General features: G+C 45.5%; 2 protein-coding genes and 1 long non-coding RNA gene across 3 annotated transcripts in view; 1 reads left to right on the forward strand and 2 right to left on the reverse strand.

The window, feature by feature from the left end:
• LOC132331662 (uncharacterized) overlaps positions 1-18,628 on the forward strand; it is a 125,437-nt gene that overhangs the window by 66,092 nt on the left and 40,717 nt on the right. The window lies entirely within an intron of this gene.
• On the reverse strand, positions 12,116-14,462 carry SCG2 (secretogranin II). Its single transcript, XM_059855266.1, has one exon. It carries the CDS (start codon positions 14,460-14,462, stop codon positions 12,585-12,587), a length of 1,878 nt encoding a protein of 625 aa, XP_059711249.1. The 3' UTR covers positions 12,116-12,584.
• Positions 14,340-18,628, reverse strand: part of AP1S3 (adaptor related protein complex 1 subunit sigma 3) — a 54,320-nt gene continuing 50,031 nt past the window's right edge. Inside the window, exon 5 of the mRNA XM_059855269.1 lies at positions 14,340-14,476. Within this exon, the coding sequence (XP_059711252.1) occupies positions 14,465-14,476 (12 nt within the window). The 3' untranslated portion in view covers positions 14,340-14,464. The remainder of the gene's footprint in view (positions 14,477-18,628) is intronic.

Genomic DNA, 18,628 nt, shown 5'->3' on the forward strand with positions numbered 1-18,628 from the left:
GGGTGGGACAAGCCCTGTTTCCTGCCCTCCTTCCAGATGACCACCAGACACTGTGTTGGTGTTCCTCCAGCTCTGGTGCCATGGAAAATGCTCGGTTCCTGCTGTGTTGGTCAGTGCTCCTGCTGAGGGGTTTGTGTGTGGAGCAGAAGACACAGGTCCCAGCAACCATGCCTGGCTGAGTAGCACAGGCATGCCCATAAGCTCCCAGAGAGCCCCAGCAACTCAGAGTGGCATGAGCAGCCCTTGGAAAACAGCTCTAAAAGACAGAGAGGAGCTAGAAATACCTCTGTCTTTCCATCAGCACCATGAAACAGTCCCTGGGGGTTGCACAGCTTGGGTGCATTGCAAACAAGGCTCCCTTTGGCTGATGGACTGTGCTGGGGAGAGCTGGGACCCCAAGCCCACCTTCCTGGAACAAAGCACTGTGAATGACTGGAAATTTTTCCTTGTCCTATTTTCCTGTGTGCCTGTGAGTGCACAGCACCAGAACCTTACAGCAGCTCTCACCCATTTTCCAGCAAGGAGCTGCTGATAAAGCCAGAGTACAGGGAGCCACGTTGGGGCTTCATGGAGAAGGGCTGGCCCTTGGCTCCATTGTTTGTAGCACAATGCTTCTCATTCAACAAGAAATGCACAAACCAGTTATAGTTCAGCTAATCTTACTGATCTTCTTTTAATTAATCCCTTTCAATGGAAGTTCATTTCCACTTGCACAATCAGCCTGGCAAAGGCAGATACTCCTGCAGGAAGAAATCACCCAGCAGAAAAATCACTCTTGAGATCAAGCCTGGGAGACATGAGACAAACTAGCAAACCAGACGTACAGAGATAACAAAATAGGAAATTGAAGAACAGTTTATGCTGCTGTCTCTCCCAAGTTGGCTCAGTTGTTTTGCACGTGTGACTAATGTTGCAGAGGCAGCTGCAGCTGCCAAGAGCCAGCATCCCAGCAGGACTGATGCAGCCCCAGCCAGACTCTGCACTTGCTGGAAAACAGGAGATGGAGATGGCTGCTGGGAGCCTCTGAAGTGAGCACAGAGGCTGGGTGCTTTCAGCTCTGTTGCTTTCCAGTGAGCCTCCTTCAGGCTGTACCTCCCTAGCTGCATGTGGAGCTGCTCCTGGGGCTGTGTCAACTCCCCCTGGGCAGCTGGAAGTGTCCTGCAGCAGCTACTTTGGTTTTACTGAAAACTTGAGCAGTGCTTCTATTTTAAGTACAGGAACATAACAAAATCCTTTCTAGGTTTGTGGAAAGGGTTTGGAACTTAACACCCAGCTAGGGCAGATTTTAACACAAGATTTAAAAGCTTAGAAACAGCATTAGAAAAAAATTTAGAGCTTTGCCTTAGGGACAGGACATATTTCACAGACATGGTCTCTAAAGAGCCACACAAGGTCTGGGAGATACTGATGGCAGTGGACTCCCACTGAGCTCAGAACAGTCAGATTTTTGCCATTAATTTCTCTGTAGGCATTAACACAGCACAGCTAGCAATGGGATAATGGGCTCTGCTACAGCTCTGCAAAAAGTGAAACCAGAGTGTAGTAAAATTTAATATTTCTCAATAACAGCAAATACTCTGAATTGTGAAGATGCTATAGATATTGCAGAAACATTTGGTAACTAATTGGCCAGAGTACTTGTGGATACTTTTAGCATTTCCTCTGCTAGAAATGGAACAGAAAAGGCCAAGGCTGATGCAGTTATAATCCCATTTCTGTATTTACTGTGTTCTATGACCTCAGGCAAGAGCTGATCAGCCAGTTCCTGACTGTGTGTGCGTTGCAGAGCATCATCTCTCACTCAGCCTGCACCTCTCAGACATCTCCTGGGTCAGTGTGGGCTGCAGCACTGTGTTCAGGCAGACCAGGAACGGGCCCGTGTGCCTCCTGGACTGCTGTGGACCCTTTGCAGCAGCCCCCAGACTCCCAGATGCCCTTTCCTGACAGGCACAGGCAGACTGGTGCAGGTGGGGTGCAGGGAGCCCATGCTGAAATGGGGAGCAGCACTGGGGGTCCCAAGGTGGGGGTGAGAAGAGCTTTTGCTCCTGGGGGACATGGGGGAGCATGGCTGGAAAAGCTGCCTTGGCAGTGCAGAAAGCTCACCCTGTGGATTTGGGCTCATCTTGGGTGTGGCACAGAAATCAGCAGTGGAAAAACCTCCAGAAATTTCTGGAAAGCCTCCAGCTATCTGTCTTTAAAGGTAACACAGCCTGTTTCCTCTTTGCTGGCTCACATTTGCTGCACTGCAAACTTGGCATTCCAAAGGCAGGTGAGGAGCATGGGGACCAGGAACTGGACCAGGGTGACAGAGCAGGGACAGATGGAAAACCTTCCAGGTCAGGGTAGCCCTGGCAAACGTGCCACCACCCTGCTGGGTGCCCTGCTCCAGTGAGAGGGGATTGAGCTCTGGGCTGGGAGGAGCTGATCAGGTGCCCAGGAAGGGTGAACTCACCTAAAGGGTGAACTCACCTAAAGGGTGAACTCACCTAAAGGAGCCATGAGCTCACCTAGAGGAGGAAACCCCTTTAGAGGGGCCATGGGCAAGAGCAGAGGAGGGAAGGGCTGTGTTCCCCTTTGGTGGACCCAAAGCTCCAGCTGGCTGCTCCTCCAGCCCTGTGAGCACACAGGAGATGTTTCACCAGAAATTCCCTTGGGAATTGCCTCGGCTGACAGATACCTGCACACACACACAGAGACCTCCTGCAAGGGCTGTAGCCCTGGGTTAGACTCAAGAACATCCTTTGCAGATGCAGCAACCTGACTCTGTGATTCATTTATCTCATGACTCGGTGTTACCATCAGAGCTGCAGCAATTCCAGCTTTAAGGAAGATCCACCCTCTAAGTAAAATAATAATTTACATTGAAGTGGCTAATTGGCACCTCAACACTTTAATATATCCACTTACAATTGCATTTGGTGTTGGAGAGCATTGTGTGAGGTAGCTAATGACACTGCCTTCCTTCCCCTTTGAGCTTTCTGCAAGGGGCAGAAAACCATGCTGCAATGAGAGGGCTGGGCTCTGTAAATTACCTGCTAAATTGAACTGGATTCTCAAAATTAACTTTAAAAGTCAGTATAACTGCTCTCCCAGAGCTGCAAAGCTGAAAATTATATCAAATTCTAAATTACATGTGAAGAAAGCAAACTGGCTAGTTCTGGGGAGCAGAACTGCAGCTTTTATTGCTATTATCAGTAATGGCCCCTACCAGACTTCTCTGGAATAACAATACTTCCATGAATGGGAAGATGCCTTATGCTGGATGCAGGATATTTTGCATCAGGCTGTAGTTGTGTCCCAACATGTTTGTATGATATTTAATTCTCCACTAATTCTCTTGCCAGAAGGAATCCAGAAAGCCTCTTACAGATGCTATTGGCCACAGAAATGCTGAAAAGAAGATCCTATTTTCTGCTTTCTAGCTTAAGAGAGGAGAATGGTATTTTCTTTTCTTGAAACAAGATTTTTTATCCTGAAAAATGAAAGTCTCCTTTGAGTAAAGCAGTCTGCAGATTCCTGAACAGGTAAAAACCCTTAGAAGCTAAACAGAAAGGGAATTTTCAGAAGAGAATATAGTTCATTTTATGTTCAGATGATTCTTACCTTCAGTTTATACTTCATTTTTATAGAGGAGCTTTAAGAACAACTTCAAGAGCTGTATAAAAATTTGTGTTGTGTGAAATGAAGTGTTTGGGGTTTGATAAAGTTTGGATCCATGTAAGTGTTGGAAAAACTGTAGCAGGGATAGACCATAAGTGTGTCTGTCCTTGGGGTTTGATAAAGTTTGGATCCATGTAAGTGTTGGAAAAACTGTAGCAGGGATAGACCATAGTGTGTCTGTCCTTACATGGCCCCAGCCCCCTGTGCTCCCCAGGCTTGAGGATCAGGCTGATGAAGAAAAATCCTTTCAGAGCCTGCCCAAAGACAGTGCCTGTGGCAGGGGAGGGCAGGGGAGCTCTGTCCCTGGGAGGGCTCCCCCTGCACCTCCCCAGCCAAGGTCCAGGCTGGTCCCGAGGTACCCCAGCTCCTGGGGCTGCAGGGGTGGCACAGGGCCTGCAGGACACTGGAGAGCTGTGTCCTGCCCATTTCCAGCAGGTTATTAATGCTCAGGAGGCACAGGAGCACCTTCCTGGGGGGCCCTGGGAATCAGTGATGGGTCTTCACAGAGACCTTGGACATTTTGTCCCTTGGCTCTCCTCTTGCTTGGGCTGGGGAAGGTGGTCCTGTCACAGCTGTGCTCCCACAGCCTGCCAGTCCTCTGCTGCCTCTCTGAGCCAGAGAGGCTCTGCTGGGCAGGGACTGGTGCTCTCCAGAGACCTGGCTGCACATGGAACTGTCACACGCTCAAGCAGGACACAGGGGACATCACTGGTCTCCATTACTGGTCTAGATGGCCAAGCCTCTGTACTCAGTGAAGTCAGCAGGGCTGCAGCAAGGTACCCCAGTACACAATGTGGCTATTTGTAGGGAAAAGCCAACCCCAATGTTTTCTTAGCTTTGCCAAGGCACAGCAGCTTGGGAAGATGAGCTGTTTTATTGTAGGTGCCCAGTTTTAGGCAGCCAAATTGTTTCACAGTTCCAAAAGCCATAATATTTTTAGGAGGACAGCATCCCTGGTTTGGTTTCTTTTGCCAGAAAATGCATAAGTAACAGACACAGTGAGGAGCCTTCCTTGTGAGAAAATCAAGCTGAAGACCTGTCTCCAGCTGCCCAAGTCAGATCTGGTGGCAGAAATGGTCCCCCACACCTCATTCCTAACCTGTGAATGTCCAGCAGAGTCTTGCCTGCCCTCCTTCCACATTTTCTCCTGTCTGTAGCAGCAGCTGCACTAAAGCACCTGCTGCTTTGTGCATCTCAGTAGTCTTTGTTAAAAGGGGGGTAAATCACTGCAGTGCCTGTGCTCACCCAGCAAGGCTTGAGAAAGCAGTGCACTCCTTCTTCCTAGGCTCTTGAAAGCTGTAAAGTAAAAAGGTCAAGCTATAAATCCAACTTTGTACTCATAGGATATGTAGGAGGACAAATAATCATATCTTGTCAGGCAAATGACTCTTCAAATTATTTCCATCTCCACACATAGAAAGTCACAGCTGCTGGAATGTACAGCTCAATAGGCAAAATGTGCAGCTAGCCTAGAATTGCAGAACATCTATTTTCAGGTGCCACAAAACACATGTTCATCAAGAAGGCTATTAAAAAATTCATTTCCTAAAGACATCAGCACGAGGCTATGGAGGAGATCAAGTACTGGGTAATGAATTTCACAGGCAGCATAATGTGCACTATAAAAAGGTGAGCTATGAGGCAAAGTCATTTCCTTGGGAAAAAGGCAAGTGTCTCAATGGTCTTGGCATAGGATAACTATATTCTACTTTATCTCTGCAGTTTGATATGTAAAGTATGTATTTTTGAAAGGTCACTTCCTTTTTATATTTATAGAACATTCTGCTTTTGGCTGCTTCTTTGGAGAGGTGCTATAGGGCAGGAGTTAATTTAAAAAATACCCAAGGCAAAGGTGAAGTTCCACTTTTTTTTCCCATTCTGGATATTTAAGCTGTAGGAGCTGGTCAGCAAGAACTTTATCCACAATAAAATCGATTCAGAATTTATAAAGAAGATGATTAAGCTGCGCTTACTGACTCAGGCACTAAGATAAGTCAGGAGGATGGTAAATGGAAGAAAAGGAAACTGCACAACCTGACTAACAAATGAGTTAGCCAAGAAAGTAACCACTGAGGTGTCAGCTCAAAGACAGAAGGCTCCCAAAGCCTGAGGTTGCCCAGGGGAATGCTGATCTTCAGGCAGTCTCCAGTGCCATTTTCCCCAGATGATTCCATTATTCTGCAGCATGGCCAGGCTCCCAATTATCATTTATCTTCCCTGTGGCACATGGTGGTAGGGAAGGACAGGGATGGGAGGGCTCCCCAGCCTCATTCATCACCTGGCTTTGGAGAGCACTTCAGTGAGCATCCAGTGTTAAGTTAAAAATGTAACTGTTTCCTTTAGCAGGGTTAATGAAATAAAGCTAATCACATTTTCTGGCTGTCTGCTTGGGAATCAGATGGATGGGGAAAGGTGTTTGAGCAAGTATTGACTTTACTGAAATTTTCCTGGAAGGTTGTTGTCAAAATATTGTTCCTCAGGAACTTGATCTCTCTGCCACAATTTATCTTTACATATTTTTTAATATCCAAATTACTTACCATCCCTTTTGTTCCTATACCTGTTCCTGAAGAGCTTTCCTGTTTTTCAGAGCTGTTACTTCAGCCTGTTTGGAAGGCTGCTGGGGGTGTAAGTAGCACCCTAGCTTGGAGCCAAGTGATTTGGAGCCTGCTGTGGCTCTCTGTGCAGGAAGCAGGACCAGCCCCACAGAGGGGACATTGCTGTCACCTGGAGGGACTCCATGGCCACAGCAGAGCTGAAGGAAAGCAGAGTTCTGTGTGGCTTCCCCTGCAAAGTGCTTTGTTTGACTACACAGCAAACCACATGCTTGAGCTGTACAGGTGTCACTGTGTCTCCAGGGGTTTGCACTGCTGTCCCTGACTGTCCCCACCTGGGAGGGGGACGTGGGGCAGCCAAGGCAGTGCCATCTTGTAATGGGACACGAAATGAACCACACTCACACACTGCAACGTCCCAGGCAAAAAGGCCTAGTTTATTTCTGACTACAATATTTATAGATTTTTAAAAGTGATCGTGGGTTGGAGGATGAAATTGCCACCTCTTAGCTACGCTGGTTAAACCAAGAGTCTATCAAATTTCTCTTCTTCTAGAAAGGAATGTAAAACCATCCTTATTTACATAAAAGTGTGTGAGAAACTCCATTACAAAAGCATAAACATCAGAAGGCTTAGAAGAACTTAGGCTGACAGTGCCAAGCACTGCTCTGTCCATGGTGGAGGATTCTGGTTCCTGCTCCACATCTTCCCTGGGCTGGGAATGAGCTCCAGCTTTAAACCAGCCTCGTTGTGTGGGATACCACACAATTTCCTGGCACAGAAACAAACAGCACCACGCAGCACAGAGCTGGGTGGAGTTGTTGGATCCACCTGCCTTGGGTCAGATATAAATAAGACTGATGCAAAAGGTGTTGCCAAAAGGGGAAGCAGGCAGTGGCTTTGAACTCTTGTGCAGCACCAGAAAAGTGCAGTGTGCTGACTCTAAAAGGAGCAAAGGAGAAACAGCATGAAATAAAACAAAATCAGTGGTTTTGTAATAAGTAAAAAAGTAACAAGTGATAAAGTTTGAGGATTTGGCAGCTTTCCTTTTTTTCTAAGCTTTTTTCAGTTGTGTCATTTTTGACAGTAATTTTTCTTCTAGAATAAAAATATCCATAAACTTTTCCCTGCAGATAAAGATCCTATGGATGAAATCTCCTTTGCACAGTAACATTTCTGTAGTCTAAAGTACCCAGTAGAGTATGGTGGTAGTTGCAGACTTACATACAGAATAAATTTTCCAATCTAGGCTTTTTTTTTTCTTAGGCTCTTTCAGTGTGCTAGTCACTATCAAAAAGTTTCTACCTTGTTGCATTCATGGTTGTAACAAAAAAAATCAATTGATAGTGTGTTGGATCTGAGTAAATTTACCCTTGCAGAAAATAGTTTTCCTGTCAGATTATATTTCCACCCCAAAATTTACTTACAGGGATTTAACATGTCTCCTGTTGTTATGCTAAATGAACAACAAGCAAGGAATGTTGGGGTTTTCCCCATTTAATGTTTTATCTTTGTTTTTACCTTTTTCTGTGTGTGTATATGCTGTTCCTGGCCTGGCTCTTACACACTGAATAGGGGAGTACAAGAAGATCTAAGTGGTTTGTTGTGCTGCTATGACATTTATCAGCAGGTGGCAAAACATGTAGCCATGGTAAAAATGTGTTTCTTTGCAGAAATTATATGTTGCATCTCATCCAGGCAGTCTCATACCTTCTCTTAGGTCAAAGAGGAGAGAGAAAAGTGGGGCTGGGAGGTTTCTTTTTGTGTTCAGGCTCAAGATATGTACAATGTGAAACTAAATGGTATCTAAAACTTGAACTAGGAAAAAAGATCCGCTTAAAGGATGTAGGATTTTGGAAAGAGTTTTAATAGACAATAAAAAATGACCAGATGTTTCACCTGGAGATCTCAACAGGCAGATGCTGTGCCCCTCCTTTCTGTGTGTTGGCACGAGCTAAGGGCAAGAGGAAAATAACCCAAAAATGCTTTCCCAAGGTGACCCTGAGCAAAGTCCTGTCAGGGAAGGATCCCACTGTCTCCAGTAGATGAGGTGTCCCAATGGTGGTGACTGCAGAGCAGTAGGAAAACTGCCCTGATGTGGGTGACCCCCCTGAAAAACGTGCTCAAATTTGCATAAACTCTTAGTTCTCATTAAACATTTAATGGAGTGGCACAAAATGCACCCCACAGCTACACCTGGGCAGATTTACTCTAGCTTAAGCAAGAAGCCAGACAAACCCAGTGGACCCAGATTTGCTGACATAATCAGGGAAACACAGAAGTGGAATGAAGCCCATCATTTCTTTTAGATCCTGGCTTGGGTGCTGCCCATCCAGCCCAGAGGACCTGGAGGCTTTGTGGCACTCCCACCAAGGCACTCCATAGAGCCTGGCTTCTATGCCAGGCAAACACAGGGCTCTACTTTCAGGCTGATGCCAGAAGGGTTTTGGGAAGCACATCCCTGAGCAGCAATTGTAGGGGCTGGGCAGTTGCCAACAGCCCCTTTTTAAGGTCTCCTTCCCCAGGTGTGCAGGACCTGCCTTGCTCATGGCCTGCAGGTTTTTGTCTTGGCAGAGCTCTGCACTTTGGACCATGTCATCACACAGCAGATCTGCTGAGTGGCTGTGGGGAGCTTCTAAAATAATTGTGCCATAGTTGTTCACCAGGGTACATTACATTTGGAATCAGAGGTCACTTTCCTTTCTTTACAAGGGAAAACATTGTGAGTGAACCTGTAATTTTGAGTACACTAATTCCAAGACATTTGCAGATACCAAGTGGTTTCCTGGAATAACAGCCTCTCTCAAGAGAAACGTCAAATGCATTTAATCAGCCACATTTAGAGCTCTGCTACATCTACAAATGAATTATTAATGACCTCAAATGTTTTTGAATGATCCAAAAGTCAGGAATAACACGGCTCTTCAGCTAATCAGCTCTGATTCAGGGCTTCTCCTTTCCACTTTATGCACTAGAGGCTCTGCACCTGCCTGCTGCTGCTAACTGGAGTTCCTGTAGCTCACATTAACCTCTTTGGAGGCTCCTGGGTAGCTGAACAAACACAGAGTGCAGCTGACATCCAGCTGTGTCTGTATGGATTTGTGCATCACAGAGTAAATAGCCCTGGAGCCTGGGGGAAGGTGCAGGATGCTCCAGGGAACGGAATGCTGTTCCCACATGCACATCCCACAGAGCTCCTCTGCTCCTGCCATGCCGTGTGTGACCTGGCTCATGGCAGATGGGCTGGCTCAGGTGTGTCTGGAGATGCAGGTTGGGATCATTAGAGTTCTCATTAGTAACAGCAGGAGGGGCAGGGTGAAGCTGCGAGGCAAAGCACAGCTCAGGCTGCCTGGGCTCCAGCCTTGGCTCCCCTTTGTCATGTTAAGAAAGTCACGGGTTATGTCACTTCTCCTGCAAAACAAGTGTCTTGTAAAGTGCTTTGGGAAACAGTTACAACTGTCACACTGCATGCAACTCAACCCCTTCCACTGCACTGTGGAAATAGCCTTTCAGAAGGAAATAATTGCTACAATCTCATTTCTCCAGTCGAGGTAATTTGGTTACATTAATTTTTGAATCAACAAGTGTTCTCATTTAAGAGCTCCAGCTGACAAAATAATGGAATCATCAAGAGGCAGATGTAAACAAAGCACTTGCAGTAGCACATGAATTAATGAAAAAAACAAAACAGCATTTACTCTTATGGGTACTGATAAATGAATTCTAGGGTATGTACAAAGAAGAACTACCTCAGGTACTGTAGAAGGTGTTCAGTAGCTTGATGTATTTGGATAAGATACAGAATTTCTGTTCAATCTGTGTGTGTTGGGGAGGACCTTAAATATGAGGACACAATGAAGCAAGTTTTAGGAGGAAGAATTGAGCAGAAATATTTTCTTTGCTGGACAAAAGCCACTGGCACAGAGGGTATAAACCAGCTGCATCTGGGATGCTGTCAAATCATAACACAAAAAGGGAATTTAAAATCTGTTCCTCACTTTGCCGAGTAAGAATTGCAGGGTGGTCACTTTATTTTGTATATAATTATAGTAATAAGCTTGATAGTGCATCTGTTATGGATTATGCATTCTGTGTGCATTATTAACAACATGACTGTTTGTCCCACTGCAGCCATAAGGAAAGCACAAACCACAGACAAATGAAAGCAGAAGCAGCCGTGGCTATTAAGAACAATTAAGTACTACACAGCCTCTCTGCAGGGGAAGGCTCTGGAGTGGTTTAATGGAGCAGATCTCATGATGGGATGTACTTTTGGATAATGCTGTCTTGCATATTCAGGTATAACTATTGCTCTGCTGCAGGAGCCTTGGTTGCATAGCAAGAGGCAGCTACAGCTACCAGGAGAGTGCTGCCTATTTAATATTTTCTCATTTCATTTAAGTCCAATATAGAGTTGGAGATGAGTTTGTTAGAGCACTTCACAGGGAGATTAGTTGTCTGCTTTCTGTGGCTTGAAGAGGGAAAAGTACTGAAGTAACTTCTTAGCTTGAAATCAGCTTGACACTTCCATATAGATCTGTTAGACAAAATTCTGTTATTTCAAGCACAACTCCCCTTTTCTTGTTTGTGAAAATGAACCACAAAGTCCCTGATGGCTTGCACACACTGTGAGTGAGGTGTTCTTCTAAAAGGTGATGTAGTTACTCATGCCAAGATTAGGATTTTCCAAAGCTTATTCTTCTTCCACACAGTGTCTGACATATCTGTCCTTTAATGCATAGGTTTGTACTACTGGTTTCTTAGATCCAAAATCATTCTGGTATCTAAAGCTGTCATTGGGCTCTCCCTAAGAGCCTGGAGGCAGTCAAGCAGCTCCCCAGGGCTTTGGTCAGCTCAGGAGCCTGGGAAGCCCAGGGCAAGGGAGTGCTGCAGGCTATGGCAGGAGGGGAATGATGCTAAGGGACTCCCACCTGTCATGTGTCACACGTGTGACATCTCTTCCAGGTCCTACACATGCCTGGAAAATCAGATATGTTATTGTCCGGTGTGTATTCAAGGAATAAAGGCTGGAACAGGGGCTGAGCTCCTGTTTGCTGTGAATGCTCGGGGTAGTGGCAACACTGAAGATGAAATTTTATTTCTGCAGCCTATGTACTTCATTAGACATGGCCAAAAATCATCCCCACCCCACTTAGCCCAGATGAGCTGCTGCAGAATACCACAGGGAAAACCACTTTTAAACTCTAATCCTGGAAATGAGCTGTCCCATGAAAACCATCTCTGACTCACAGAGTTATGCAAGCACATTTCCTCCTGTAAAAGAGGCAGAACCTTTCCAGGCCACCTACTGCAGGTCACGATAGGAGCTCAAGAGGCAATTCAAGTGTCCAGATAGCGTGCTGAATAGTAAAGGTCTTCTGTGTACTTATGGGACATGTAATGGTCATTTCATGGAGAGGGAAATAATATTTTTATCAGACAAACAAATGCTGTTACAGAGGAGTTCCCTGCCTGCCTTGTGTTGGATCTTGCCTCTTCAGTGTGAGAGATGGAGGTGACTCATCTGCAGAGCTTCCCAGAGCTCACCTAGGGAGGTTCCATTCTGTATTTTTTCAAAGATTCATCATCAAGCCTGTCCCAGCTGGACAGATCATTTGTGTTCCTCCTGCTGCCACGAGGTACAGATACACCTCTTAATTCTGTGAGGCCAAATTTTCAGTTGTAATGCAGTTATTACACTGATTGACTTCAGCAAGCTCTTTAGGTACCCCCTGCCCTTAAGAGTAACACCAATTATGTTCTTATGGCCCAGAAAACCCCAAGTTTATGCTTACAACTTAATTTGTAGGAAAAATAATATATTTCAGAAGACTAATCTGTAGAAGTAAAAATATGTTTCCAATTAGCATGACTTTATCAAGTGTCACAAAGAAACAAAGTCAATTGTCCAGAAATAATTTATTCATCAACAATAAAACACTGAATAGAAAAAGCCTTGTAAATAAAACTATATATATATAATGCTTTATTTTTTTATTCGATACTGCACAAAAACCACTACAGACAGTAACAAAATAATCCAATTAATCTTAAAAATTTCAAATTATAATTGTCACTCTTCATTTATCATGTCTTATTAACAATGCAAAGGTCATTTGTTTACATATTATACTTTTACTTGATATCATTAAATTGTTTCTTAAAACACTTGAAGCAATTGGTTGTTTGCCCCATAATTTATAACATAGAAGTATATCAATAAACAATATAACAGCTCTGAGAAAGATATGCAGACTGTTCAATGGTAAATAGTCTACCATAGGTTGTTTAGTGTGAGAGCAGGAATAAATCACAACTGAATTGGGATAGAAGTCAACACATTGAAGAGAAATAATACTTGGGGAACAATTACATGTTTTCCATTGCTCGCTTGGTGATGTGATCTCTTTCAAGCTCTGATTTCTCCTGTTTTAGATACTCCAGCACCTTTGCCAGCATATCCTCATCCAGGTACTGCCTGGTTTGTGTGTCATCAGCTTCCCCAGCCACGGAGAGCCTTTTGCTGAGCGAAGCCAGCTTGGCAGCCTCCTGTGGTCCCAGCTGGTTTAGGTGCTCTCGGATGGCCTGCTCCAGCTGCTCCTCGTCCTGCAGGTTGCTCTCCGAGGCTGCAGCAGGGACTCTCTTCATCTGGTTGGTATTGATCACCTCGGGGTATTTTGCCAGCACCTTTGCCAAGTAATCAGCCAGCTCTTCATCCTTCTCATTCAGCTTCTCGTACTCCGCTTGTCGCCTTTCCAAGTCGTTCATCCAGGCAGCTTTAGGGAGCAGGTGTCCTTTCAATCTTCTGGGAATGTAAGACAGTCTTGGCAAATCGTTTTCTTGATTAAGACGATTTAGTAGGTAGGAGGGATTCTGGTTAGCTAAATTGTCATTTCCCAGAAGGCTGACAATATCTTCAATATTGAGGTCTTCAGGTAGATTTTCTGGAATAAGAGGCTGCTTCATGTACCCGTTTTTAGAGTTTATATTATTTTTAAATATATCACTTTGTCCTAGATTGGTTTCAGTTATCTCGTCGAGGTCTTCTGGGAATTCCATTTCCTGCTCAGCTTCCAACCTTTCGCTCTGAAGCTGATTTTTTTCTCCAGCTTTCAACATGTCTATTAAATCCTCAGGAGGAATTTGCAAATTTCTTGAGATTTCTATCAGCTGAGCTATAGCCTGAGGATCAAGTTGTTTATCCAAAAACATGGATGCTCTTTTTTCCTCAAGTTCTCCTCCAGTCCTTAATTTCCTATTCCCAGCACTACCCATCAGCCTCTTCAGGTAATAATTCATTAGTTTTGAGACATCCTCTGACACTTGATCTTTATTTTCTCTTCTTATTTCATCCTCAAGGAAGCTGAGTTTTCCCGATCTTTTCATTTCGTCGTCAATCTCCTCTTCATGTTTATCAATTTCCTCTTTGCTGTCTTTTATCTCTTCCTGGGTTTGGCTTTCCACTTTTTCCTCTATGGGATTCCAATCTTCTCCTCCAACCACATCTTCATAGGCGATGTTATTCACTTTGTACACATCATCTTCATCATCTGTATACAATTTCTGGTCCTCGTCCAGCCTTTCTTTCTTGTGGTTACTGGGTCCTGCCATCTTTCCCAGCTCCTGGAACACAGACTCCAGTGTGGCAAGGCTCTGGGGGGTGTACTGCTCCTCCACGATCTCGTTGGTACGCTTGAAGGGACTGTCCCTTGAACCCTCTTCATAGTGCCCAAGTGGCATCTTGAGGTACTTCTGCCACCTCTCAGGCCACTTGTAAGCCTCGTAATCATCAGTTACTCCAGCTGGAAAGTTGTTTTCTGAACCCAGACCGTAGGGCTTACTCTCCTTTGGGCCAGCTTTTGACTCCTTCTCAGCTTGCCGCAAGGCTTCCAGCATCACCTTAACCCACTGGGACTCATCTTCAGTCAAAGAATCCCTCACGTTCTCTGGGAGGTGCAGCTGGTCCTTGCTTTCTCTCTGTGGGAGGAGGTAGGGCACACTTTGATAAGAGCTGTAGTCAGGGCTGCCTTCCCCCTTGTTGGTTTGCTTGCGAAGGTCCTCTATGTATTCCAGCGCTTTGATCATGTCGGGATTTGGGAGCCTTGGTAAGTTTTTCATTGCATAGTCTGGGTCTTTCTGAAGCAGCTGGTGCTGCTGGAAGGAGGCTGCATCAACCCAACAGATTAGGACAAAGAAAAAGGTGAGAGCACAGGCTGCTCCAGGCTGGAAGGTTTTAGTTTCTGCCATGCTTAAAATATTTCCTTTAAATAAAGAAGAAGAAGAAAAAAAACAAGTTGTTAACACATGGAGACAGGCTTAGGAAACAGAGCTGTGCAAGAAATTTCTTATCTCTATGCTCCATGTACTTTATGAACATTAATTGTCCAATGGCAGCACCAAAGTACAAAATACCAATCCTATATAACTCATGAAATGCCCATAGACACACCTAGATGTCATTTTGATAATGAGGACAAAGCACCTAAATGACAAAATTGGTGTATCCATGCATTTAAATGCTGCTCAAAATACTAATATTAAAAATACAGACAGAAACATTTTGTGACATTGCTCCATAGGGCATCTAATTTCATGCCAGGACAATACAGCTGAATGGTGCTAAACTGCAATAAAATTAATGTGATGAAGTGAACGTGACATATAAAATTTCTTTCAAGTTTATTTCTGTCATTACTGGTAGTACTGAAGCTATTATTTCCTTTATTTTGCTATTTCATATAAAAATTATTTGTATTACAATGGAATATCAGTTAATGACTCTATGATTCATCTTCCTAGGGCAATGATCTCTTATATGAGAGGAAAAATATAATTTATCCTAAAGTATAAAATAATTTTACTGAATCCTTGAAAGCCCATCTTGGAAATGAGCTCGAGTAGGTAGGTTCTGAGCAGTGATTTCATTCATTTGCTTATTCATTCACTCCAGCATAAATTGAATCAGGTCCCAGGACAGGCAGAAACATGACCACTGGCAAATTTGGTTAGAACAGATCAGTAGAAGCCCATGTCTGCCCAGCTGACCCCGGACAAAAATAAACTCTGGAGCAGAACTGGGAAAAACTCGCCTGTGACAGAATTAAGATTACAGCATCACTGAGCATGAGGATACAGCTGCAAAAGCCCAGCCTTGCAGGGAGCTGGGCACCCTCCACACAGCACAGGGGAAATTGCCACCAGTCATTCCCCAGGACGCTCTCAGGCACTGGCACACCGGGGCCACAGGACAGATGGGACTCTTTTCTGACCCACTTGCATTAACAAATAAAGTACAGTAATGAGAAAGGAATGATAAAGATATCAACTGCTTTGATTAATTGGTCTATTTTGGTTCCTTTGGTTTTTGGCTTGGTAAAAGCATCCTGTGGAGACTCTGGTGGTTCATGAGAGCCTGAAAGAGCTGTGTACGCCCGTGTTTACCCACGGCTGGAAGCAGAAAGTGAGCATGAATATGTTCATTTCAGCTCACTTGTAGATTTTTTCCACTCTGGTTTTTTTCCTTAACATAATGTGACTTAACTAAATAATTAAAGCCCTATCAGTTCAGAGAGCTGCTTATTTTCCCCCCTTCAGTATGCATGAATAGGCTAACAGGCATAATAGCAAACAATTTCCCCAAACATTTCTGACTTCAAGCCTGGATACATTTGAGCATTGATTTCACAAATGATTAGTTCAACAGCTAATTAACCAGTCCCGCCCTCCGGATCTGAGTTTGCCCTGAGTCAAAGCCAACACATGGCTTCATTTTCTGTCACAGAAAAGGCATTAGCCCTGTACATAAATGTATATATCCATTAAAAACCCAAACAAACGAAAACAAAAAATCCCCCAACCAAACATCACCTAATTTTATATTTCTGTAGCAAATAAGTGAAATTAAGGCTTTCTTTTTCAGCAGAGTGGTCATTAACAGAGCTCATTGGATCAGCACAAGAGAAACTGTCCTTTCCACGGGATGGGGGAAGGGAGAGTCCTTCTATAATCATCTGCCAAGCACCTCCCACTCACAAAGACCAGGAACTCACCCTCCTTCTCTGCACACAATTTGGATTGTTACAGCCTTTGCAAGGGCTGTCAGCATCCCGCTGAAATCAAAATGTGTGCAGCCAGGCAAAGTTTAGTTTAGTGTTCCACAAGGATGTTGCTGAATTGGGTATTTCCTTTGCAGGAATAACAGATCATTGGCTCCTCTCTGCATATTTGATGTGCATTTGCCTCTAGGTCAATTTTTACTTCTAATTTATCGGCAGATGATATTTGAAAGCCTTGTCAAACAGATTTGGGAATGATTTCTTTTACAAGCTATCAGTTCAGGTCGTAAATCTCGTCATTAAATATACTGCGCTCTCCAAGGTAAGAGGATTCCTCCCCAGTCTTTCAGACTTTAATTCCACATTTGTTTTTAAAACAGGACATTTTAGCCTATCTTTAGGAAATATTGTAAACATCCTCTCCTGTGCCTCTCAAAGAACAGTATGCTAAAACAGCTCTTTTGTCTTCAGATCGATTACTCTGAAGGCAGTCTAGATGGAGAGCATATTTTCTCCTCTATTAGAACCTAACAAACAGGGAAATCATCTTTTAGCCAACAAATAAAGATGAAGAAGCTCCTCTTTACAAAATGAGGCAACCATGATCAGAATTTAACACATACAAGGGCAGTACAGACTGAAAAAAGTTCCCTAATAAACAGACACAGAAAATATCTTCTTTCTGGGATGTTTCCATGGTAGCAGTAATTTTCTCTCTCATTCTCCTGGCAGTTGTTTCTGATGTGACTCTAATGTTTCCAGTGAAATTCAGCTATGAAAACTCATAGGTTTTTCTTATAGATGTGTCCCTGCTCTGACAGCCTTAGGTGAAACATAAGAGCAGTTTTCCATAGGGAAAATAAATATATCATGCACTCTTCCTCCCATTTCTTTTTTGCAATAAATAACACGACTGCAGCAAATCTGCCTCGTTTAAAATCATCCCTAACCTTTTACCCTGCGGAAGGAACTGAAAACACAAAGAAAACAGCAACGAAGGGTAAAAACCCCAACCCACGGCAGTCCTAGTGACTACAAGGACTGTTTGCAAACGGATCCATCTGGGAAGTGACTGGGAGGGTGTTTGCATCGGCGGGAACCCCCCGCCCATCCGCGAAGTGCCGTGCCGGCGAGCGGGCATGGCTGAGTGCCGCCGCTCCCGGGAGCGCTCCCGCCTGAGCGCGGCGGGCGCTGGCAGCGCACGGGTACAGTACATACGCATTTATACACACACACATGCATTTTTATATGCGTACTATATATATAGCCACAGGGGCATCTTTTACAGAGATGTGCTCCCTTGCGAGCCCCAGCCCCGGCACCACCGGCTCTCGGTGCGACTTCACCGCTCTCTCGGTGCCGGATCCTCCTGCGGAGCCCTGGGGCTCCGCGCATCCTACATCCCAATCTACATCCCCACATCCCTACAGCCCGACGGCCCTACCTGCTCTGCCGCCGCTCCGCCGCCCCGCCGCCTTCAGCACCCGGACAGCGCCCGCTTATACCGCCCCGGCCGCGCGTCACGGCCCCGCCCGGCCCGGCCCCGCCCCGCCCGGCTCGGCCCAGCCCGGCTCTGCCCAGCCCGGCTCTGCCCCGCCCCGCCCGGCTCTGCCCAGCCCGGCCCGGCTCTGCCCAGCCCGGCTCTGCCCAGCCCGGCCCGGCTCTGCCCAGCCCGGCCCAGCCCAGCCCGGCCCTGCCCAGCCCGTTCCCCGCGGGCCCCAGCGAACCGCAGCCCGCACGGCGCGGGCACACAGCCGAACACGTAAAACCGGCAGCGGGAAAAAAACAGGGAGAAAAGTGAAAAAATACGGAGGGGAAAAAGGCACGAGGAAAATAAGGAGAGAAAAGCAAGGCAAGGAAGAAAGAAGGGGGAAAGGGGAAAAGGTTAAAAAATAAAAAAGAAAGGAAAAGGCAGACGTGATACAGCCAGTGCCTTCTGCATCTCAGGCTGGGAGGAAGGACTCGATAAACCCGACCCAGACCTCGTGGGGTGGGTGCAGACCAAACCAGCAGCAGGGCACACGCCCAGGGCTGTGGGGCAGGAGCGAACCCCGAGGTGGGTGCAGCCCAGCTGTGAGGATGACTCTGCACCCCAGGGTCAGTGTGTCTGTTCCTGGCTGTGCCCATGCCTTGGCAGGAGATGGCCTCTCAACAGCTATGGCCAGCAGGTTTTTTTGGGGTTTTTTTTTTTTGTATTTTTTGTCTTTAGTTCATTGACTGAGCTATGGTGGCACATTTCTGGCTTTGTCACGGGGCAGGGATAGTTCATGGCCTTGTCAGCAGGTGTAGGAGGCCCTGGAGCTCTGGACCAGCTAGAGATGGGTGCTCCTGAGGGAGGGGGCTGAGGGGGAAGGACAC

Source organism: Haemorhous mexicanus, chromosome 10 (genome assembly GCF_027477595.1).
Source record: "Haemorhous mexicanus isolate bHaeMex1 chromosome 10, bHaeMex1.pri, whole genome shotgun sequence".
NCBI lineage: Eukaryota > Metazoa > Chordata > Aves > Passeriformes > Fringillidae > Haemorhous > Haemorhous mexicanus.